The sequence below is a fragment of the Hydra viridissima genome, unplaced genomic scaffold (assembly GCF_058129835.1).
Source record: "Hydra viridissima isolate aposymbiotic clone 2 unplaced genomic scaffold, HvirCarnegie_v1 scaffold_15, whole genome shotgun sequence".
In the NCBI taxonomy this organism is placed as follows: Eukaryota; Metazoa; Cnidaria; class Hydrozoa; order Anthoathecata; family Hydridae; genus Hydra; species Hydra viridissima.
In genome coordinates this window covers 8,494,533-8,520,816 of record NW_028324314.1, presented here as the reverse complement: position 1 = coordinate 8,520,816, position 26,284 = coordinate 8,494,533, and the positions used below count along the sequence as shown (strand labels likewise).

Genomic DNA, 26,284 nt, shown 5'->3' with positions numbered 1-26,284 from the left:
GTCAACGGTATCGAAAGCCTTCGAAAGATCAATAAAGACTCCTAGGGTATATTGTTTTTTTTCGAAAGGTTCTGAGAGTTCCCTAACAAATTGAATAATTGCGTGCTCAGTTGAAATATTTTTTTTTAAAGCCAAACTGTTTGGAATATAGTATATTATTTTGGTCAAAATATTTAAATATTCTATTACATATTATTCTTTCCAATAATTTTGAAAAAGTTGAAAGAACCGAAATCGGGCGATAGTTGTTGATATTTGTTGTATCGCCTTGTTTGTAAATTGGTTTGACTTTCGCAATTTTCAATTGATCCGGGAAAACTCCTTATTTTATAGATGCATTAAACACTTTATAAAGAATATCTTTCAGACTTTCATAACATTCTGCAACTATGTTACCACTTATTTCATCAGCACCAAAAGCTTTACTTCTTTTTAAAGATTTAAAGGCTATATCAAGCTCGTCGTGGGATATTTCAGAAGAATACTCATTGTTATAATGAGATTTAATTATAGGACACAAGTAGTCTTCAAACGAATTTTCGGTCATAGAAATTTTTTTAGAGAGATTAGTTCCAATTTCAGTTAAAAATTTATTAAATATGTTTGCAATTTTGCTCGGTTCACATATATTTTCATCTTCAAATTTTATAGTTTGTGGTAAAGAACTTAAGTGATTTTTTGATTTTCCTGCTATCTCTTTTATAATTTGCCAGGTGCGCGTTGAGTTGTTTTTAAACTTATTGATCAGATTGGTATAAAAATTTTTTTTTAGATTTTTGCGAATTTTTTCAAATAAATTTTTGTAATTTTTATATATTTTTTCATTTGCAGAAGATTTAGTTTTTAAATATTTAATAGTCATTTAATATAACGAAGCGCAAAATGCAAAAAGGTTACTTATCTTGCACTATTGAATGATCAAAATAATGTAAGTACGCTTGTTAGTAGTAACTATTCCTTCAGATTTAGTAATAGTTTTTCCTTATAACGAAAATTGTTTTGGTGGTTCTATAGTTTATGACACTCACTTTTCTCCGTAAGTTTTAAATAAATTTCTATAATTTTCTAAATGAACTCTAAAAATTGTGAAGGCGGTTTGTGTGTAGGCGGTATTTTATTTTGCGGATTTATAGTGTGAGGTTGGAGATAAGGTGAGCCCCGGTGAATATTTTTTTGTCTTTGGGAAATGTGTTTATCTTTTTTGGTTACGTTAGGGTTTTTGGATGTTTGTCATTAAGTTGTTGGGTTGCCCTCACTGCTGTGTGGGTGAGTATGGCTCGTGTAACTGCAGGCTCGAAGATTTCTGTGAGGAAGGAAAAAGAAAAAAAACAAAGGGATATTTTCAGAGAAAAAAGAAGATATTTAAATGAGAATAGTCTAATATACAGTACTGTGCAAAAGAAAGTAGCACCTAAGAAATTTTTAAAAAAATGCACATTTAAATAACTATAAGTAAATAATATTGCGTTTTTATTAAATTAAACTAAGATATTCCTTTAAATAAAACTATATTTATTTTAGTTAATGATTTCGTTAATAATATAATTTTTTTATTAATATTTATTAGATGGTTTCAACTCGTATCATTTTTCACCCACTTATAATGTTTGCTCATTTATTGCGGACAAGGATCAACACTAGAAGTTGATTACATCAATCACTGTACTATTTATTTATTTTGTTTAAATTTATTATTGGTAAATATTTTTTGATATTTTTAGTTACTGTTGAGTTCTCGCGTTAATTACAGATTTTTTCTTCTAAAAAAATTTTTTTTTTTTTCAAAAGTTTTGTTTTATAATAAAATTTTTTTTTCAATACTAATAAAATGGCAAAGATATCAATAAATGACAGAAATCGCATCATTGTTTTACATGAAGAGGGCTATAGTCAAGTTAAAATAGCCAAACGTGTGAATTGTTCACGAGCCTCAGTTCAAAAAATAGTTAAAAATATAATGAAACTGGTGATGTAGTGGATAAAAAGAGGTCTGGTCGTCCCAAGAAGTTAAGCCTATGTGATGAACAGTTTTTAAAAATAACAGCGCAACGAAATCGCAAGAAAGTAAGCGCAGAACTCGTTCAAAATCTTAAAAGAGCTAGTGGAACTTTAGTACATGCATCTACTGTGCGACGATCTCTAATAAAATCTGGATTAAAAGGCTGTGTAACTATTAAAAAACCTTTACTACGCAAAGGTAATAAAGAAAAAAGATTAAAGTTCGCCAGAGAGCACAAAGAGTGGCAGAAAAATCAATGGGACAAGGTATTGTTTACAGACGAATCTAAATTTCAAATATTTGGGACGATTAGACGTCAGTATGTTAGGCGAAGAAAGGGAGAGGCATTGAAAGAGCTATGTCTAGCATCAACTATCAAACATGGTGGGGGAATATTTAAGTTTGGGGGTGTTTTTCAATAAAAGGGATAGGGGACATTGTTAGAATAACAGAAAAGCTTACAGGTGAAAAATATAAAAATATTTTACATAATCATACTGTGCCTTCTGGACGACAACTGATCGGGGATTATTTTATCCTACAACAGGATAACGATCCCAAACATACTTGCAAGTTAGTTAAAAATTGTTTGTCAAATCTGGAAGAGGAGGGAGTGTTTAAAACCATGCCTAGGCCTCCTCAGAGCCCTGATTTGAACATAATCGAACATGTGTGGGACTACTTAGACAAAAAGAAGATGGAAAGGTTGCCAAAGAATGTAAATGAACTTTGGAATGTTCTAAAAGAAGAATGGCATAATATCCCCATCACATTTATTGAAAATCTGTATAAAAGTATAACTAAAAGATGTTATTGTAAATAATGGTGGTCACACTAAATATTAATTAAGTCTCTATGTATAGTTATAAATTTAAATGCTTTTAATAAAACTTGTATTATATTACACAATTTAATAAAAAATATGTTTGTACATATATCTTTGTTTTAATTTTATTTTGTTTGACACTTTATCTTGAATATATAAAAATTCTCTTAGGTGCTACTTTCTTTTGCACAGTACTGTATATATACTAGGCCGGATCATAAAAATTAATTTTTTTTAGAATTTGTGAAAAGTGGCGTGATATAGTGTTGTTTAATATTTACAAAAAAAATATTTCTAAAGAATTGATTATACTTTGCATTTTTAAGTTTTAAGGTTTTATATGCTAAGTATATTTACTTTAGTACATGCATTAACTGAAACATGCATTTAACCCTAATACTAGATATAATCCCAAGGTTATGAAATTGAACCAAACCTATACCTACCTAACTAAATTAACCCTAATGATATGATTAACTCCAACGCTATTATAACTTTATATTATTATATTATTATTATTATATTATTCTATTTTTATGTGATTGTTTATTAATTTCTGCTTTTATTAACTGATTGCAGAATTTATCCGTCTCATCTTATATTTTTAGAAATTAACTGAAATTCTGATATGTTATAAAATTGTAAAACAATAATGATTTCAAGATCTAAAGCTTCAAAGAATCGTCATATACTTTTTGGAGAAGGTCGTGAATTACCCAAGCAAGTAGGCAAAGCATACTTGTCTGAGAAGAATTATGAAACTGAACCACTACGGTCTGTTTGTAAGAGACTAGCAGAGAAACTTTCTCAGATATGGATTAAAGCATCAGTTCCTACTATAAGTCTTCGAGGCATAGAATTACAGCTGGAGAAGTACATAGACAATGTTCAGAAAGTGATTCGATCAAAGTCTGCAACAGTCAAACAAGATGAAATAGAAAAAGATCTTGACACATTGTTTGACATTTGTTCATGTAAATGCAAAGAACTTTCGTCTTGTTGCTGTCCAATGGTTCTGAAGGTGCCAGCAATTGAGCATGACTTCCTAACTGATCAACGCACTATACGTGTTGGAAGAATAGCTGGAATCGACAAGAAGGAATCCGCACGTGCTGAGAGGCGTTTAAAACAAAAATCTGTTTCATTATCAAAGGAAGAGACTGCAGTTAAGTGTGCCAGAGTCGTTGAAGCATCTGATAATGAATCAGATAATGAAACAGACAACAATTCTGACACCGAAACTTATTCCCCTTCCGTATCAGATGTCAATACCGAAGTCACATCTACTCGTCTGAAAAACCGTTGTTTAAAAAATATTGCTCTACAAGCAGATGGTTTTGGCATATCAGATAGAGCAGTTGCCGCGATTGTATCAGCAACTCTGGTTGATTTTGGTATAGAACATATGGGGCCAGTGGATCGGAATAAAATTCGCATAGAACGAAAACTACTGAGAACATCCTGTGAAAATGCTGATTGTAGAATTACTGGATTGTATTTTGATGGAAGGAAAGATCAGACTTTAAAACTTGAGGGGGATAGGCAGACTGTGATTTCTGAGGAACATATTTCCATTTTATCAGAGCCAAATTCAAAGTATGTTGATCATTGTACGCCAACAAGTGGATCAGCCAAATCCATTGCAGATTCAATAATTGATACTGTTGACTGCACAAACCTTGTTTGTATTGGTTCTGATTCAACTAACGTTAACACTGGTTTAAACAATGGAGTTATATGCAGAATGGAAATTGAACTTGGTCGACCACTGCACTGGTCCATTTGTCTTTTACATCTGAACGAGCTTCCTTTGCGACATCTTTTTCACTCCTTAGATGGTGCAACAACTGGACCCCATTCATTTAATGGACCAATTGGCAAATCTATTTCAATGTCTGTTAAGAAACCCATAGTCAGCTTTGCCATACTTGTTGGTGAACCTATTATATGCAATAAGCAGTTGTTAAGCAGTGATCAACTGTACTTTTTCGAAATTGTTAATGCGGTGAAGACAGGTGTTGTACCAGATAGATTTAATTCTAGAACACCTGGGCGACTAAACCATGCAAGGTGGTTGACACTAGCAAACCGTGTTCTACGCCTCTATATATCTACTGAAGATCCATCAAATGAACTAATACTTTTGGCTAAATTTATTGTGAATTCATATGCGGTTGTTTGGTTTGACATAAGAAACATTCAAACTGCTGGAATGCTGCTCCACACTATTATAAAATGATAGACACATCACGATTTCTTCCAGTGCGTTATCGAATAATTGTTCAGCAAGTTTTGAAGCGCAATAACTACCCGGCTCATATCGAGAGCATTATTCTGGCAATGCTCAAAGACAACCGTCAAGTGATCCGTAAGCTTGCGTTGAAGAGAATTCTTCGTGCTCGTGAAGATGACATACCAAATCGAAAATTTCAACTCCCTGAGATACGATTTCAAGCGACTAGTTATGAAGAACTGATTGACTGGCAAACACAGCCCCGCTTGGAACCTGTTCTGACAAAACATATTCCAACTGTACAAATATTGGGATGGCTTTCGTCAGTTGAAGACATAGTTATTGACATTGAGCCATTTCCATGTCACAATCAAAGTGTTGAACGTGTGATTAAAATTGTGACTGAATCAGCATCTAAAGTTTATGGTCATGAAAATCGTGATGGCTATATTCGCGTTCAACTGGAGCGCCACATATAGTTTCTAATCAACGTTTGCTAATGATATATTGTTTTGACTGTTCAAATAATTTGAATTTTATTATAAATTCAATCAATAAATTATGTAACAAATGAGCGTTTTTAAGTTAATTTATTTGAAAACTTCAAAGGTAAAAATACAAAGTATAGCAAAGTAGTAGCGAAAAACGGTTTGCAGCATTGCATTCAGCGTATTTGAGAGCCAATTACTGGAAATTCCCGAAGAAATTTTCCAAATTTTTTTAAGTTATGATCCGGCCTAATGTATACGGTTTTGGCCATTACTCCAAAGACGGAAATAGATAATTTTTGAGTGACTTTTGAATGCGTATCTTCATTTGTAATAATATATTAATATCTGTATTTATAAATACTTATATATTTGAGTTAAATATTTGAGACTTTTGATGAAATGAAACAAAGAGAACCATTAGTAATTATTAGTTTTAGTTCATTTACATTTAAATTAAGGAATTACTATATTGTTGTTGATTGTAATAAGATTTGGTTTTTAGCCTTACGTGGCCTAAAGTGTTAGAGTCAAGGAATCTACCGTTACACGAACCATTCATGAAACACTCATCCACCCACCACTAGAGCCGGCCAACACCCTAACACCCTAACAGTAATCAATTGTAACGAAACACATTCCTCTAAACACAATCTTCTACAGACACGAGCTCACAATCTCCGCTCTCTTTATTCTTTGGTAAAAAAAAAAATAAAATCTCCGCTCTCAAACTTCTTACACTTCAGACCTAAAAAAATTTACCTGCATAAAATCTAACAACAAAATCTTAATACATTTAATAGGGATTTAATAGTTGCTCAATCGAATTACAAATTACTTATCAATGGTTCTCGTTTCATTCTGTAAATACTTTTACAAAGTAAAACGAGATGCAAACATTTATTTCGACTATATTCGATATTTATAAATTCAGATAATAATATGCAATCAAAAGTCACTAAAAAATCTTCTTCTTCACACCTTTGGACTCATGGCCAAAGAGTCTATCTATACAAAAGCTATTCTCACTATAAAATCTTCTTGGACTTCCGGTCGTTATTGAACATCCGGTCGTTATTGTGAAAAAAAATTTAAACTTCAATTATTTGGCTTGTCTTTTTGACTTGTTTGCAAAACTTATAAAATAGTCACAGAACTTTTGCGAACCTTCCTAATTGAACTATTATCATTTTATCAGTGTCGCTACAATTAAACTTCTGGTCATTGTTGCAAAAAAAAAGTTTTATTACGTAGCTGCTTTATTATTCATGCAATTTTACATGAATCATTTAGTGTTTTGATTGTCTCGCACCTTACTTCAATCAAATAGGTTGCATGTTTGAGTTGAATAAAACTTAAAGATTCTGTTTAGAATTTCTTTCGTTTTCCCTCCTCATAAAGAGATATAAGAAGCTAAAACTTAAGATTTACAGTCATATCAACTCCTCATTATTAAGAAGAAATGTGCAGTTAACTTATTTGCACTAGATTATGTACATGAAAACAACAAAGAAACAAAGAACAAAAGAAACGTGACATGTTAGTCATCCTTATAATTCAACATATTTGGTAACATCTTGATTGGCAAATCCAAATCATTTTTTACCGAAGTGTTTAAACTTTTTTTTTTTCAAGATGCATCTTCTCAGATAGTTGATCGATTTTGTTTTGAGTGAACTTTTAAAAAATTGTAGTTTTTATAATGGGTACTTTTAAAAAATGTTACGTAGACAGTAAATGAGCTTAATGCATTAACTCATTTAATGCTTTCAAAGTTAAATAAGCTTATAAGAAATCAAATAAATTGTCTATTGATTAAAACAAACCGTTTGTAAATACTGATATAGAGGAACGGTAGTAAAAAGATTATGTTAACTTTAACACGATTGATGAACTGCTTCGCTTTCAGATTTTTTTATCTTTTTAAAAATGTTTCCATTCTACTTCACACTAATATTTGTAGCTTTTTACCTTCTTGTAAAGATTTGCTGGAGGCTTTGGATTAAGTCTTATGGACTTTTAACCATTGCTTCACCACCTACAGTACCGTTCTTTGGAAATTCTCTACAACTTCAAAGTGATCCGGTAAAGTTTAATAAACAAATATGTGAATGGAGTAGAGTTTACGGCAATGTTTTTTGTATGTGGGTTGGCTTAAAACCGGCTATAGTTTCGTCTTCAATAAAGTTTTCAGAAACACTTTTAACCAGCCAAAAAGTTATCAGTAAGTCGTCTGTCTACGATTTTTTCCATGAATGGCTAAAAACAGGTTTGCTAATGAGCACTGGTACCAAATGGAAATCTCGTCGTCGGCTTCTTACTCCCAGCTTTCATTTTTCAATACTTAACAGCTTTTTAAAAATCTTTGAAGAGCAGGCAGCTCGTTTAGTAGAAAACTTGCGCATTTCTGCTGAAAGTGGGGAAGTAATAGATGTTCAGGTTCCAATCAGTTTAGCCACTTTGGACATAATATGCGAGACATCGATGGGTGTAAAAATAAACGCCCAAAGCTGCCCAGACTCTGATTATGTAAAAGCGATCAGTACTTTGAACAGAGAAATATCGGAACGATCTAAATATCCTTGGCTTTGGCCAGATGTTATCTACAAGTTAACTCAAAGTGGAAAACGGTTTTACAAAGCGTTGGATGTTGCTCACAAAATGACTAACGATGTAATAAACCAACGAATAAAGATCCGCTCTCTAGATGCAGAAAATGATAGTCCATCAACAGAAAAGAGGTTCTTTCTAGATATGCTGTTGGATATCTACAGAAGAGGTGAAATTGACGCTGAAGGCATTCAGGAAGAGGTGGACACGTTTATGTTTGAAGGTCATGATACTACCTCTGCTGCATTAAGCTGGACTTTATGGTTGCTAGGACGCAACCCTCATGTTCAAATGAAGCTTCATTCAGAAATCGATAAAGTAGAAGAAAGCGGAGGCTCACTGTATGAAAAGGTTCGAAACTTTAAATATCTTGAGTGTGTAATAAAAGAGTCTTTGCGAATGCACCCACCAGTACCCATATTCGCCCGAGCAATTGAAGAAAATATGATCATCGATGGCCAATTTGTTCCCAAGGGTTCAGAAGTTAATGTGTTTGTCATGATGGTTCATCACAATCCTGAGTACTGGGAAGATCCGTACACTTTTATACCTGAACGTTTTGAGAATGATGAGCTTGCAAAGCGAAACCCATACAGCTACATTCCGTTCTCTGCAGGACCAAGAAACTGTATCGGTCAGAAGTTTGCAATGATTGAAGAAAAAATGCTGCTATACAGTATTATGAAAGCATTTTGTGTGGAGTCCATGCAAAAGGAGGCTGAAGTTCAGGGCTGTATAGATGTAATACATAGATCAGTTAATGGAATCATGATAAAGTTTTTTAAAAGATAATTTTTTTGAGTTTTTTTAGTGTTCAAGAGTTTAAAGTTAGATTAATCTATAGCAATATTTGTAAAGATCACTTTTATGAATTTTACTTAATTTAAAATTTGATCACAATGTACTGAGTTATTTATACAAGTTATTTAATACATCACAGCATAAAATGCAGAAAGTTTTTTTTTCGTCTTGTCAGTTATAACTCTTACTTTAGATTTAATGATATATTTACCACATAACAAAACTTGTTTTGGCGGTTCCAGACTATTGAACTTAAAAATAAAGTTCTTTTTTTATGCTAGGACAGCACTTGAGTTAAGAAATATCTGCGGAAATCAAATAAAAAATATCGGTTATAAATATCTTGCACAATATTTTTTGGAGAAGTTTAGAAGATTTTTAGAGGGAGTTTTACGGAAGAATTTATTTTTAAGAAAAAATTTTATGAGAAAATCTAAAAGAGAGTTTTTTTTGAGAAAAATTTTATAGAAAAAATGATAAAAGAAATATTGGGAGATTTTGAAAAAGAGATTTAAAAAAAAGATAAAGGAGACTGAAAAGAAGAGGTAAAGATAAAGAAGAAAAAGAATCTTTTCAAAGAGAAAAAGAAGGTTTTAAAATGAGAATAGTCTAATATATATAAACGATCGGCACCACCGTACCGATCTAGTGCCTATTTTAGAACAAGTGATTGAAAAAAAATGCTTAGCAATTGCGCATACGTAATTCTTACAAAAACTTGCCATCTTTAACCTTCCACTTATCAAATTTCAAGTTTTGATATCTGTTTTGTAAATTTGTTTTCAGTTACTAATCTTTTATATTATATTAAACAAATTAAAAGATACTATAATAGTAGGATAAATAATAAAAAAAAAAAAAAGGTCCTCCGTCACCAAGCTTACTTTTGCTACAATCAATATTTTTCCTGGATCCGCCACTGTTATATATAATATATATAATATATACCATAATTTGTTATATACCATACTAATTATATACCATTATTATATACCTTTTACATGCCACAACATACCATAAAATTACTATAGTAGCAGTTTTATGCCAGATAAAGTGTTTTTGCGGGGAGTTTTATTACATTATTTTTTCAAAAAAAAAATAATGGCAGCTGAGGCGCACCGAATAGTTGACGAGACGTATTGCGAGCTTCCTCTATCGGAAAAGACATGAAGAAACTGGTTTTGACGCTTCAAAAGCCAATGACTTTGAAGATAAGGAGTTCGAGGAGTTGCTTGTTGAAGATCCTTGTCAGACGCTAATTAAACTTAAAAAATCGTTACATGATGATGATACAACAGTATCAAAACGTTTAAAAGCTTTAGGAATGATACTAAAGTAAGGTCATTGGATGCCCTATGAGTTAAAGCCAAGAGACATTGAACGGCGTCACTTAACGTGTAAACTGTTGCTTGAACGGTAAAAAAGGAAATGTTTTTTGCATCGGATAGTCACTGGAGATTAAAGTGGATCAAGAATGACAATCCAAAAGTAGGTCTCGCATGGCCCAAGCTTGGGGAGTTTGCTGGGTTTAGACTCATGGCCAAATTGTCTATCTATTTTAGAACTATTCTCGCTTTAATACCTTCTCTTTCTCTTTGAAAATATCCCTTTGCTTTCTTTTTCTTTACTTCTGCTTTAAAGATCTATGTTCTCTTTTTTTTCTTTTTTTTTTTCTCAAAAATATCTCTTTAAAATTCTTCCATAAAAACTATCCATCAATCTTCCGTAAAATCTTCAAATAAATAAATTTTATCTGAATTTTCTCTTACAAAGATCTTCCCATAAAGTTTTTACATGTTCAGGTTTTACATCATTTTCTTTCATTAAAATCTTCCTATAAGGAGTTTTTCTGCAAGATTTTCTCGATTGCTTTTTTTTTTTCTGTATCTTAAATTAGGAGTATGAAAGCATTGATAATTGATTTTAGGTATTTAGGGGTTTAGAGCCCTCCAGCGATTACCTTGTGGACTGCCCATCCTTTCCGATGAAGATGCAGTGGTACGTCGATCTTGGGTTTGTCTCTCCTTTGAAGAGCAAGCGAGAAAAAAAGAAAGTTATCAGTTTTATGCAAGCACAACAGCCTAGACCGACTATTACACTTGACCTTAGCCAATAGGCTATTTGGTTTTATCTTCATAAATAATTTTATCTTCAAGCTATTGTGGTGCATTTTTATCAAAACTATTGTGGTGCATTTTTTTTGGATTAATCTAGAGTTTTCAGGTAGTGAAGTTTGACAATATATTTTCCACAAACATAGCAAAGTGTGTTTTGGTGGTATAAAAAGTTTTGGCGCTCACTATTTTTCTTAGCTTTTTCAATAAATATCTGTATAAGTATATGTAATAAATACCTGTATTATTTTGATTAAATATCTGTAATTTTCCAAAAAAACTCTAAAAACGATATTAGAAACTAAAACTTCAGAACTACAGTCATATGTTTCTAATTATTTCCAGTTATATAGTCATATATTTCTAATTATTAAAATAAATCTACTGTTAACTTATTTGTATCGCATTATATAAAAGGATACATTAAAATAACACAAAAAAGTGAAGTGTTAGACATCCATATCATTCATTAGTTATATTTGGTTGCATTTTAAATAGTAATTCGATGCATGTGATGGTGGAATGATTGTGTCACACAGTGTAATCTGTTCTTTCCCTCGAAAGGTGCTGAACTTGTTACAAAACACTTAGAAACGGTCCTTCAGTACCTGTTCATTGGCAATAGCTTGTTGTAGTTATAACTAATTAAATATAATTTTTTATAATTGGAGTATGACTTAGGAACCATACTTAAAAATCTTAATCAGCTGAAGTAAACTTAACCAAGCTCTAAAAGGGAAACTGAAATAAGATTAGCCCTAATCCAAGCTCTAAAAAGTAAATTGAGTAGTGACCTTAACCTCAATTCTAAAAACCTCTTTGGATATTTTGAAGTTTAATTATGAATCTTATAACAAGATTCAAGCAAGACACAGCAAAAAAATACAGAAGAAACTGCGCCCCAGTCGCGAGAATATTTAGAAAATTAACTAGACAATTTCTAAATTTATTAGACACTTAGTATAGCCATGCAAATCATGAATGATAATAGTTTATTGTAATGGGCTCAGAGAATCATTTGATGACGATTCGAACTCTCTTTTATCTAGCGCCTCCATTAGGGCATAATGAAACTAATTATTTTGAAGATAAATCTTGTTGCAGTAAATTTGTACTGGAATTGTTTCGCTAAAAATTATATATATGAATATTAATGTAACTTCACTCTCATAAATCAAAAATGGCCGTTTTAAAAAGTACTACTTTAACTGAGAAAAGATTAAGAAAAGTTTGTGTGGGAAGCGATGTTAATGGGGAAGTTCGTCCATTGTGTGTTCATTGTTCGGAAAAATTAGTAAATGAAAGAATAAAACCTTTTAAACTAATAAAATATTTCGAAAACAAACATAAAGTAACAAGTAAGTATATAATAAGTAAAGTATTTGAAAACAAGTTTGAAACATTTTTTAAAAAACAAGTCTAAAAGTGAAACACTTCTTGAAAAGGTTTAGCTGGCATACTTAATAGTTTTATATTTATTAAGGAAAACTTTAAAACCACTTATAGTTGGAGAAGCACGATTGCATTTTCAGCAACTATAATGGCATCAATTTTGCATTGCATGATTCAAATGCAAGATACAGCTGACATAGTGAAGATTCTATCTGCAAAATGTATTAATGAAGATTGGTTAAGGTATTACAGGATATTGTTATAGTAATTACGTCAATTGCAACAACCTATACAGCCGTCTTTTTTCAATACTCTGTAATGAGATGAGTTAGCTGTCAACTTTTTGAAAAGCAAATTGAGTTTGAATTTGCATAGAGTGTATATAAAAGTTTTTAAATTCAGCAGTAAATCTAAATTTTTCAAGAAGAAGCTGATACTTTGTTTAGTAGAAGAAAAAAAAAAAACACGCGCATAATCACGTGCATTTAAGAACTTGCTAATGCAATTGATACAGATGTCTTTTTATTTAAAAGCATCACCTCCTGTCATATGATATAATTTGACCAAAACTTTACAAATTTCAGATTATGAACTAGGATAGGTCTGTGATCCATTTGTTTGATAATATTGATTCAAATACCCATTTAAACGAAAAGTTAATTGATGTTTTACAGACGAAACACAGGGAATTGAATTTAAGACTTGATTTGCCGTAAATTTTTATTATCGATTGAAAATGATTGAACTAATTTTAAAAAAAAGATAAGTTTTTTATTCAGCTTGCGTCAGTATTATTTGCAGTGTCTAATTACGTTATAATCACTCTGATTTTGCTATGTTTTTTTGTTTTTTTGCTCTTATGGAGCGAAAAAACACAAAGGAAAATTGAGAAATAGTTGCTCTTTTTTTTCTGAGTGAATATTCATAAAATTAATTACAGCTTCTATAATGGGCGCTTTAAAAAAAATGTTACATAAACAGTGAATGAGCTAAATGAATTAAATCATTTAGTGGCTTCATAGCTGAATAAGCTTATAAGAGATTAAATAAATTGTCAATTGACTAAAACAAATCTTTTGTAAATATTCATGCTAGGAAAAGGATTATGTTAAAAAGCAGGTTGTAAAAAAATAAAAATTATGTTAAAAAGACAAAATGTTTCATAAATTTGGTTTTTCATAACACAATTGATGAACTGCTTTGGCTTCATATTATTTTTATGACATTAAAAATGTTTCCAATACACTTAATATTAACCTTTGCAGGGTTCTACCTTCTTGTAAAGATTTGCTGGAAGCTTTGGATTAAGTCATATGGACTTTTAACTATAACTACACCACCTACAACGCCATTCTTTGGAAATTCTCTTCAACTTCATAGTGATCCAGCAAAGTTCTACAAACAAGCATGTGAATGGAGTAGAGTTTACAGCAATTTGTTTTGTGTGTGGCTGGGCTTAAAGCCGGTTATAGTTTTTTCTTCAACAAAGTTTTTAGAAACAATTTTAACCAGTCAAAAAGTTATGACTTATAACAATTTTAACTCAGTCAAAAAGTTATGACTTTTAAAAATCTTTGAAGAGCAGGCAGCTCGTTTAGTGGAAAACTTGCGCATTTCTGCTAAAAGTGGAGAAAAAATACATGTTCAAGTTCCAATCGGTTTAGCCACTCTGGACATAATATGTGAGACATCGATGGGTGTAAAATTAAACGCCAAAAGCTGTCCAGACTCTGATTATGTAAAAGCGATCAATACTTTGAGCAGAGAATTATTGGAACGCTCTAAATATCCTTGGCTTTGGCCAGATGTTATCTACAAGCATTTTCCTTGTGGAAAACGGTTTTACAATGCGCTAGATGTTGCTCACAAACTGATTGTGGATATAATAAACCAGCGAATAAAAATCCGTTCTCTAGATGCAGAAGATGAAAATCTATTGACGGAAAAGAAGTTCTTTCTAGATTTGCTGATAGATATTTATGAAAGAGGTGAAATTGACGCAGAAGGCATTCAGGATGAATGTTCGAAGGTCATGATACTACCTCTGCTGCATTAAGCTGGACATTATGGTTGCTAGGACGCAACCCTCATGTTCAAATGAAGCTTCATTCAGAAATAGATAAAGTAGAAGAAAGTGGAGGCTCACTGTATGAAAAGATTCGAAACTTTAAATATCTTGGTTGTGTAATAAAAGAGTCATTGCGAATGCACCCACCAGTACCCATATTCGCCAGAGCAATTGAAGAAAATATGATCATTGACGGCCAATTTGTTCCCAAGGGTTCAGAAGTTAATGTTTTTGTAAGGATGGTTCATCACAATCCCGAGTACTGGGAAGATCCGTACACTTTTATACCTGAGCGTTTTGAGAATGATGAGCTTGCAAAGCGAAACCCATACAGGTACATTCCGTTCTCTGCAGGACCAAGAAACTGTATTGGTCAGAAGCTTACAATGGTTGAAGAAAAAATGCTGCTATACAGTATTATGAAAGCATTTTGTGTTGAGTCCATGCAAAAGGAAGATGAAGTGCAAGGCGCTGTAGATTGGGAACCTAAATCAGTTAATGGAACCATGATGAAGCTTTCTTAAAGATAACTTTTTGATGCATTTTTCTTTTTTTAGAATAAGCTGAAGATGAAAAGAGTTATTTAAACAAGTCATTTAATATAACATAGCTTAAAATGTAAAAAGTTTGTTTATCTTGCACTATTGAATGATCAAAATAATATAAGTACGCTTGTCAGTAGTAACTCTTCCTTCAGATTTAGTAATAGTTTTTCCTCATAACGAAAATTGTTTTGGTGGATAATTTTCTAAATTAACTCTTAAAGTTGTGAAGGCGGTTTGTGTGTAGGCGGTGTTTTATTTTGCGGATTTATAGTGTGAGGTTGGAGATAAGGTGAGCTCCGGAGAATATTTTTTTGTCTTTGGGAAATGTGTTTATCTTTTTTGGTTACGTTAGGGTGATCGGATGTTTATTATAAAGTGGTTGGGTTGCCCTCACTGCTGTGTGGGTGTGTATGGCTCATCTAACTTCAGGCTCCAAGACTTCTGTGAGGAAGGAAAAAGAAAAAAGCAAAGGGATATTTTCAAAGAGAAAAAAGAAGATATTAAAATGAGAAAAGTCTAATATATGTATATGCTTTTGGCCATTACTCCAAAGACGGAAATAGATAATTTTTTGAGTGACTTTTGAATGCGTATCTTCATTTTAATAATATACTAATATCTGTATTTATAAATACTAATATATTTGAGTTAAATATTTGAGACTTTTGATGAAATGAAACAAAGAGAACCATTAGTAAATATTAGTTTTATTTCATTTTCATTTAGATTAAGGAATTACTATATTGTTGTTGATTGTAATAAGATTTGGTTTTTAGCCTTACGTGGCCTAAAGTGTTATAAGTCAAGGAATCTACCGTTACACGAACCATGCATGAAACACTCATCCACCCACCACTAGAGCCGACCAACACCCTAACACCCTAACAGTAATCAATTGTAACGAAACACATTCCTCAAAACAATATCTTCTACAGACACGAGCTCACAATCTCCGCTCTCTTTATTCTTTGGTAAAAAAAAAAATAAAATCTCCGCTCTCAAACTTCTTACACTTCAGACCTAAAAAAATTTACCTGCATAAAATCCAACAACAAAATCTTAATACAGTTAATAGGGATTTAATAGTTGCTCAATCGAATTACAAATTACTTATCAATGGTTCTCGTTTCATTCTGTAAATACTTTTACAAAGTAAAACGAGATGCAAACATTTATTTCGACTATATTCGATATTTATAAATTCAGATAATAATATGCAATCAAAAGTCACTAAAAAATCTTCTTCTTCACACCTTTGGACTCATGGCCAAAGAGTCTATCTATACAAAAGCTATTCTCACTATAAAATCTTCTTGGACTTCCGGTCGTTATAGAACATCCGGTCATTATTGTGAAAAAATTTTTAAACTTCAATTATTTGGCTTGTCTTTTTGACTTGTTTGTAAAAATTATAAAATAGTCACAGAAATTTTGCGAACCTTCCTAATTGAACTATTATCATTTTATCAGTGTCGCTACAGTTAAACTTCTGGTCATTGTTGTGAAAAAAAGTTTTAAAGTTTTATTATGTAGCTGCTTTATTATTCATGCAATTTTACATGTGTGACCATCTGGTGTTTTGATTGTCTCGCACCTTTCTTCTATCAAATAGGTTACATGTTTGAGATGATTAAAACATAAAGATTCTGTTAAGAATTTCTTTCGTTTTCCCTCCTCATAAAGAGATATTAGAAGCTAAAACTTAAGATTTACAGTCATATCAACTCCTAATTATTAAAAGAAATATGCAGTTAACTTATTTGAACTATTTACAAGAAAATAACACAGAAACAAAGAACAAAAGAAACGTGACATGTTAGTCATCTTTATAATTCAACATATTTGGTAACATCTTGATAGGCAATCCCGATCATTTTTTACCGAAATGTTCAAATATTTTTTTCAAGATGCATCTTCTCAGATAGTTGATCGATTTTGTTTTGAGTGAATTTTTATAAAATTGTAGTTTTTGTAATGGCTACTTTTAAAAAATGTTACGTAAACAGTAAATGAGCTTAATGCATTAACTCATTTAATGCTTTCAAAGCTAAATAAGCTTATAAGAAATCAAATAAATCGTCTATTGATTAAAACAAACCGTTTGTAAATACTGATTTAGAGGAGCGGTAGTAAAAAGATTATGTTAACTTTAACACGATTGATGAACTGCTTAGCCTTCAGATAGTTTTTTTATATTTTTAAAAATGTTTCCATTATACTTAACAATAACTTTTGTAGTTTTCTACCTTCTTATAAAGATATGCTGGAGGCTTTGGATTATGTCTTATGGACTTTTAACCATTGCTACACCGCCAACAATACCGTTCTTTGGAAATTCTCTTCAACTTCAAAGTGATCCGGTAAAGTTTAATAAACAAATATGTGAATGGAGTAGAGTTTACGGCAATGTTTTTTGTATGTGGCTGGGCTTAAAACCAATCATATTTTCGTCTTCAATAAAGTTTTCAGAAACACTTTTGACCAGTCAAAAAGTTATAACTAAGTCGTCTATCTACGACTTTTTCCATGAATGGCTAAAAACTGGTTTGCTAATGAGCACTGGTACCAAATGGAAATCTCGTCGTCGGCTTCTTACTCCTAGCTTCCATTTTTCAATACTCAACAGCTTTTTAAAAATCTTTGAAGAGCAGGCAGCTCGTTTAGTGGAAAACTTGCGCATTTCTGCTGAAAGTGGGAAAATAATTGATGTTCAGGTTCCAATCGGTTTAGCCACTCTGGACATAATATGCGAGACATCGATGGGTGTAAAAATAAACGCCCAAAGCTGTCCAGACTCTGATTATGTAAAAGCAATCAACACTTTGAACAGTGAAATTATGGTACGATACAAGTACCCTTGGCTTTGGCCAGATGTTATCTACAAGTTTTCTTCATGTGGAAAACGGTTTTACAAAGCGCTGGATGTTGCTCACAAAATGACTCTCGATGTAATAAACCAGCGAATAAAGATTCGCTCACTAAATTCAGATGATGAGACTACATTTACAGATAAGAAGTTCTTTCTAGATTTGCTGTTGGATATATACAAAAGAGGTGAAATTGACGCTGAAGGCATTCAGGAAGAGGTGGACACGTTTATGTTCGAGGGTCATGACACCACCTCTGCTGCATTAAGCTGGACTTTATGGTTGCTAGGACGCAACCCTCATGTTCAAATGAAGCTTCATTCAGAAATCGATAAAGTAGAAGAAAGTGGAGGCTCACTGTATGAAAAGGTTCGAAACTTTAAATATCTTGAGTGTGTAATAAAAGAGTCATTGCGAATGCACCCACCAGTACCCATATTCGCCCGAGCAATTGAAGAAAATATGATCATTGACGGCCAATTTGTTCCCAAGGGTTCAGAAGTTAATGTTTTTGTAAGGATGGTTCATCACAATCCCGAGTACTGGGAAGATCCGTACACTTTTATACCTGAGCGTTTTGAGAATGATGAGCTTGCAAAGCGAAACCCATACAGCTACATTCCGTTCTCTGCAGGACCAAGAAACTGTATAGGTCAGAAGTTTGCAATGATTGAAGAAAAAATGCTGTTATACAGTATTATGAGAGCATTTTGTTTAGAGGCCATGCAAAAGGAGAGTGAAGTTCAGGACGTTATGGAAATAATACATAAATCAGCTAATGGAATCATGATGAAGTTTACTGAAAGATAACTTCTTTGAACTGAGTTTTTTTAGCATTCAAGAGTTTAAAGTTAGGCTAATCTGTAACAATATTTGTAAAGATCACATTTTATTGAATTTTACTACACTTAAAATTAGATGACAATGTACTGAGTTATTTTTACAAGTTATTTAATACATCACAGCATAAAATGCTGAAAGTTTTTTTTTGGTTCAATTTATTGATCTTGGATTTTATTTATTTATTTTTTCATATTTTATTTAATGATCAAAATCATGTAAATACGATTGTCTCGTCTTGTCAGTTATAACTCTTACTTTAGATTTATTGATATATTTATCACATAACAAAACTTGTTTTGGTGGTTCCAGACTATTGAACTTGAAAAGTTCTTTTTTTACACTAGGACAGCACTTGACTTAAGAAATATCTGCGGAAATCAAATAAAAAATATCGGTTATAAATATCTTGCACAATGTTTTTTGGAGAAGTTTAGAAGATTTTTAGAGAGAGTTTTACGGAAGAATATTATATTAAACAAATTAAAAGATACTATAATATTAGGAAAAATAATAATAATAAAAGAAAAAAGGTCCTCCGTCACCAAGCTTACTTTTGCTAGAGTAAATTTTTTTCCTGGATCCGCCACTGTTATATATAATATATATAATAAATACTATAATTTATTATATACCATACTAATTATATACCATTATTATACTTTAGTAGTAGTTTTGTCATACCATAATATTACTTTAGTAGTAGTTTTGTGCCAGATAAAGTGTTTTTGCGGGGAGTTTTATTACATTATTTTTTCAGGTTTTACATGTTCAGTTTTTACATGTTCAGGTTTTACATCATTTTCTTTCATTAAAATCTTCCGATAAAGAGTTTTTCTGCAAGATTTTCTCGATTGCTTTTTTTTTTTCTGTATCTTAAATTAGGAGTATGAAAGCATTGATAATTGATTTTAGGTATTTAGGGGTTTAGAGCCCTCCAGCGATTACCTTGTGGACTGCCCATCCTTTCCGATGAAGATCCAGTAGTACGTCGATCTTGGGTTTGTCTCTCCTTTGAAGAGCAAGCGAGAAAAAAAGAAAGTTATCAGTTTAATGCATGCACAACAGCCTAGACCGACTACTACACTTGACCTTAGCCATTAGGCTATTTGGTTTTATCTTCATATATAATTTTATCTTCAAGCTCGTTTAGCGCTTATGTTTAGACCTCTGAGTTATGCTTCTCTAAAACAGGTTTTGCTGGTTATCTTTCGATTAGCTTTTGTGTCTGGTTTCGACTTGTTTGTAAAAGTTGTAAAATAGTTCCAGAGCTTTCGCAAGCCATAACTGAACTATTATCACTTTATCAGTGTAATTACAATTAAACTTCTGGTTGCTATTGCAAAAAAGGTTTTAAACTTCAATTATGTGATTGTTGCATTTTTCATGTAGTTGTACATGTGTATCCATCTGGTGTTTTGTTTGCTTCGCACCTTTCTTCAAAAAAGGTTACATTTTTGAGTTGAATAAAACTTAAAGATTCTGTTTAGAATTTCTTTCGTTTTCCCTCCTCATAAAGAGATATAAGAAGCTAAAACTTAAGATTTATTTCATAAATTTCTAATTATTAAAAGAAATGCGTTGTTAACTATTTTTGTTATTTAAACAAAGGGAGTGTTTAAAATGTCTGGAAACAAGAAATATTAAATAAAAATGGAAAAATCCATTTTTACCCTAAACTAAAACAAAAACAATTTTTTAATTTTTTTGCAAACAAACAAATAATCTTTGAACAAGTTTTTGTTTGAACATCTTTGGACGATACTTTGAACAAGTAATCTTTGGACGATACTTTGAACAAGTAATCTTTGGACGATACTTGAGTGGTCACTGCTGTTAAAATCTAATAAAAAAAAATCCGGTTGTTTTAAAACCACTTTTGATATTATTTGCCATAGAAGGATTTATTTCGAATGAATTTGAAACTATTCGTACATTTCCATTATTTATTCCTGCCCTTCATGACCTTCATCTATCGTATTATGCACGTGAAAATAATACAGGAACAAGCAACAAAAGAAACGTGACGTGTTAGTCATCCATATAATTTAAACGTATTTGGTAACATCTTGATAGGTAATTCAATATACGTGATATTTTGATGTTGGAAAAATTGTCACAGTGTAATCTGCTTTTTTTTTCTCCTGAAAATGTGCTCACTTAATAGAATAGGTGTTTTAGTGCCCGTGTGCCCGATATCAGACCGTTCGGCTGGCAAGAAAATTTTTCGCAGACGGCCGCTAATAGCTTCCGTCTTCCTAAATAGTTGGATTTTAGGAAGATTGTTACTTTGCCGTTGGAAGAGATCAACTTTGGTCCAAAGTTTGAAACACTTTCCAAATTTTTGTTTTAAATCGTTTAAATTATAAATTACAATAAGTGTAAAAGACAGTATGCTCTAATTGCAAAACTTAAAACAAACAAAAAATTAAACCCTCCAATTATTTAAAAAAAGATAATTTCCTTTTTTTGAAAAATAGAGACCAAAAACAAAAACTTAAAGCGAAATACGTTATTAGATCAAATGAAATAACTATCTTCCTTGAAAATTGTAAAAAAACCTTTTTCAAAACAAATACCAATAAGAGTTCATTAAAAATGTAGGTTAGGTCCTATCTTAAGAATGTGACATTAGAACAAACACAGGTTTTATTTAAAGATCTTTATATATCAAAGTGATCGACATGATTCTGTATATAAAATTTATTGTAGACGAAAAAGACAGAAAAACCTCAAAATACAATCTTATCATATTTTCAAACAACCCAATTATGTTTTGAAAAGCGAAACATTTTGAAAAGAGAAAAGAAGATCTCTTTATGAGCTACTGCTTTTGCACAAAAACGTTTTACATTTTATATTTACAGAGAAAAGATTTTGTACGTAATGCTATTGATGCTTGATCAACTGCCTAAAAGTGTTATTCAACTAACATGAGAAAGGAAATTTGAATTAAAGTTACTTTTATCTGTCGGTGCACAGTGGGTTGGCTTTAATTAATCAAATGATTCGCTGTACCATTTTTAACACTTCACTAATAACACTCGTCTCATCATTTACGGAAAAAGGGTCAAAATATTTTTAACGTTGAGCTAGCGTTTTTGTCAAAATCGAACGTGAGAGTATTGAATAGCTAGCAATGGAATAAAACTCATCGTTTATTATAAAAAAAAAAATTCATAAGTTAAACAGGTAAAATAATACCTAAATTCAAAAATGTTTAAATTTTTTGAATTTATGCAGAGTATTTACCTGTTAAACTTATATTAACTAAGTATGAATTCTTTATGCATAAAGATCAGTTTAAATTATATAAATTTTAATGAAAATAAATTCTAAAAAATTCACAGTAGTAGAACAACGACATTTTTTAATTAGATAACTTGACGGAAATAAACATCTACAAAAAAGATTCGAAAACAAGACGTATCTAAAGTTATTTATAGAATAACTTTAGATGTGCCTCTTGTCTGCCAATAATTTTTTACCGACCTTTTCCAATTTTTTTTTTTTTCTCTTCAAGATGCGTCTTCTCAGATAGTTGATAGCTTCGAAATCTTTTTGTTTTGCTGAGTAAATTTTTATAAAATTGCAGTTTTTGTAATGGCTACTTTTAAAAAATGTTACGTAAACAGTAAATGAGCTTAAAGCATTAACTCATTTAATGCTTACGCAGCTAAAGAAGCTTAAAAGAAATCATGGATCTATTAGACATATAAGAAACAATTTATTGTTGTACATCAGAGAGACCGCAGAGATCAACGAGCCATGCGAGTTTCCGACTAGTTCTAAATTTTTCGCCGTCAACAAAAAATCTATTAAAATGTCTGCCGACAGATTTAAAAAAGAAACTCTTATCACGTGGTATTAGTTGAAACTTTTATAGCATTTGTTTATTAAGGCTGCTCAGGATAAAAGAACTACTTCACGTTTTGACAAATTACAAAACAAATTACACCAAGGAAATTAGTTGTCGGTACGAACAGATTGTATCATTTTTTTTAAAATGAACATTTGTAAGTTTGGGAACTTTTTTCGTGTAAACAAAATCTGTCAATGATAAAATAGACCTGTAAGGTTAATTTTAAAATTAAAAACTAAAAAAGTATAGCGAAATATAAAAAAGCTAAAATAAAATTTTTTGTCAAGATCTGGTTTCATTCAATTCCTTGGTCTTTAATTCACCAGCCTTAAATTTGTTTATTTTTTTGAGTATTTTTTCCGATGTCACCATTTTTTGCCTTGACTACCCCAGTAAGTACACAACGTTGAAACAACGTTGAAATAACGTTGATCGACGTTGATCAACGTTATTTCAACATTGTTTCAACGTTGTGTGCTTGCTGGGACTCTATAAGCTCTATAGTATTCCACTATACATTATTTTTTTAGTATATATTCCACTATACATTATGGGCTTTTTTATAATTCCTTTGATAATGCAAAACCTTTTAAAAAGTTATTCCAACTTATAAGTATTTTGCAAAATGTAGCCAGATATTTCATGTTTTTGTTTCTCATATTTCATATATTATTTCATTTATCATAAAAAGAACATAATAACCCATAATATAAAACTAAGCTAAATACTATTTGGTTCTATTACTTTTATCTTAAATAAATAAATGGAAATTGATGTGACTGGTTAGGCGAGACCAAATATTTTCGACAAATTCGACAGACAGAATTAAATTTCCATTGTTTAAAACAAAAGATTTGTAACAATGCGCAACTAACATGGCTCGCAAAAGAAACAACATTGCACGTCCATCTCTTACACGTCCATGAAATAAATCAAGTAAATCGTCTATTGACTTAAACAAACGGTTTGTAAATAATCTTATAGAGGAACGGTAGCAAACGGTTGTTATTTTGTAACACGATTGGTGAGCTGCTTCGACTTCAGATTACTTTTATGACATTGTAAAATGTTTTCTGGTTTTTAATATTTTTAACAATGTTTTCAATATACTACACAATTTACTTAATACTGACTTTGGTAGTTTTTTACCTTCTTACAAAGATATGCTGGAGGCTTTGGATTAAGTCATATGGACTTTTAACAATTGCTACACCTCCAACAATACCGTTCTTTGGAAATTCTCTTCAACTTCATAGTGATCCTGTAAAGTTTAATAAACAAATATGTAAATGGAGTAGAGTTTACAATGTTTTTTGTATGTGGGTTGGCTTAAAGCCGGTCATAGTTTCATCTTCAATAAAGTTTTCAGAACAACTTTTGACCAGTCAAAAAAATTTAACAAAGTCGTCTCCCTATGACTTTCTGCATGACTGGCTAAAAACAGGCTTGCTAACAAGCACAGGAACTAAGTGGAGATCTCGTCGTCGGCTTCTTACTCCTAGCTTCCATTTTTCAATACTCAACAGCTTTTTAAAAATCTTTGAAGAGCAGGCAGCTCGTTTAGTGGAAAACTTGCGCATTTCTGCTGAAAGTGGGGAAATAATAGATGTTCAAGTTCCTATCGGTTTAGCCACTTTGGACATAATATGCGAGACATCGATGGGTGTAAAAATAAACGCCCAAAGCTGCCCAGACTCTGATTATGTAAAAGCGATCAGTACTTTGAACAGAGAAATATCAGAACGCTCTAAATATCCTTGGCTTTGGCCAGATGTTATCTACAAGCAGCTTCCTTGTGGAAAACGGTTTTACAAAGCGCTGGATGTTGCTCACAAACTGACTAAGGATGTAATAAACCAGCGAATAAAAATCCGCTCTCTAGATGCAGAAGATGCAAAAGATGCAGAAGATGAGAATCTGTTAACAGAAAAGAAGTTCTTTCTAGATTTGCTGTTGGATATCTACAGAAGAGGTGAAATTGACGCTGAAGGCATTCAGGAAGAGGTGGACACGTTTATGTTCGAAGGTCATGATACTACCTCTGCTGCATTAAGCTGGGCTTTATGGTTGCTAGGAAGCAACCCTCATGTTCAAATGAAGCTTCATTCAGAAATCGATAAAGTAGAAGAAAGTGGAGGCTCACTGCATGAAAAGGTTCGAAGCTTTAAATACCTCGAGTGTGTAATAAAAGAGTCTCTGCGAATGCATCCACCAGTTCCCATATTCGCTCGAAAAATTGAAGAAAATATGATGATTGATGACCAGTTTATTCCTAAGGGTACAGAAATCAATATTTTTGCAATGATGGTTCATCATAATCCTGAGTACTGGGAAGATCCGTACTCTTTTATACCTGAACGTTTTGAGAACGATGAGCTTGCAAAGCGAAACCCATACAGCTACATTCCGTTCTCTGCAGGACCAAGAAACTGTATCGGTCAGAAGTTTGCAATGATTGAAGAAAAAATGCTGCTGTACAGTGTTATGAAAGCATTTTGTGTGGAGTCCATGCAAAAGGAGGCTGAAGTTCAGGGCTGTATAGATGTAATACATAGATCAGTTAATGGAATCATGATGAAGTTTTCTGAAAGATGATTTTTTTAAATAAAGTTGTATGAGAGTTCAAAAGTTTTTTTAATATAAGCTGTAATGAAAACGAAATTTGTAAATTGCAAAGGTCTATTTATCAAATTAATCGCTGGCATTAATGATGACACAATATAATGAGTATATATAATAATAATAATAATAGTAATAATAATAATAATAATAATAATAATAATAATAATAATAATAATAATAATAATAATAATAATAATAATAATAATAATAATAATAATAATAATAATAATAATAATAATAGTAATAATAATAATAATAATAATAATAATAATAATAATAATAATAATAATAATAATAATAATAATAATAATAATAATAATAATAATAGTAATAGTAATAATAATAATAATAACAATTATATAAATAATAGTAATAGTAATAATAATTACTATTATTACTATTATTATTATTTATATTATTATTATTTTATTATATTTATATTATTATTATTTATATTATTATCATTTTTACTATTTTAATTATTATTATTATCATTATTACTTTTATTATTATTCTTATTATTATTATTATTATTATTATTGTTATTATTATTATTGTTATTATTATTATTAATATTATTATTATTATTATTATTATTATTATTATTATTATTATTTTTATTATTATTATTATTATTATTATTATTATTATTATTATTATTATTATTATTATTATTATTATTATTATTATTATTATTATTGTTATTATTATTATTATTATTATTATTATTATTATTATTATTATTATTATTATTATTATTATTTTTATTATTATTATTATTATTATTATTATTATTATTATTATTATTATTATTATTATTATTATTATTATTATTATTATTATTATTATTATTATTATTATTATTATTATTATTATTATTATTATTATTGTAATTATTTTTATTATTATTATGATAATAATAAAAACTTAAAAATTGTCTGTTTGAGTTTAATTCAAAACAATTGTGATAAGAATATTATGTTCAACTTGATTTTAAAAATCAAGAGTTTTTCTTCT

The 26,284-nt window shown here is 30.9% G+C and overlaps 1 protein-coding gene and 4 pseudogenes across 3 annotated transcripts; all 5 read left to right on the top strand.

Moving 5' to 3' along the window:
- The first annotated feature begins 4,058 nt into the window (after positions 1–4,058).
- Positions 4,059–5,064, top strand: LOC149878511 (uncharacterized). The gene has a single exon (XM_090072551.1). The coding sequence runs from the start codon at positions 4,231–4,233 to the stop codon at positions 5,062–5,064; it is 834 nt and encodes a 277-aa protein (XP_089928677.1). The 5' UTR covers positions 4,059–4,230.
- Positions 5,065–7,360: 2,296 nt separating this feature from the next.
- On the top strand, positions 7,361–9,543 carry LOC145193124 (cytochrome P450 4V2 pseudogene; annotated as a pseudogene). Its single transcript, XR_016447632.1, has one exon. The product of XR_016447632.1 is annotated as a cytochrome P450 4V2 pseudogene (transcript).
- A 4,016-nt stretch (positions 9,544–13,559) lies between these two features.
- Positions 13,560–15,055, top strand: LOC149878510 (cytochrome P450 4V2-like; annotated as a pseudogene).
- Positions 15,056–17,181: 2,126 nt separating this feature from the next.
- On the top strand, positions 17,182–18,915 carry LOC149878509 (cytochrome P450 4V2 pseudogene; annotated as a pseudogene). Its single transcript, XR_016447600.1, has one exon. The product of XR_016447600.1 is annotated as a cytochrome P450 4V2 pseudogene (transcript).
- Positions 18,916–23,740: 4,825 nt separating this feature from the next.
- On the top strand, positions 23,741–25,260 carry LOC149878508 (cytochrome P450 4V2 pseudogene; annotated as a pseudogene).
- The last annotated feature ends 1,024 nt before the right edge of the window (positions 25,261–26,284 follow it).

Coding starts and splice junctions, on each gene's coding strand:
- LOC149878511 (XM_090072551.1), top strand. CDS start 4,231: ATGGGGCCAGTGGATCGGAATAAAATTCGCATAGAACGAAAACTACTG.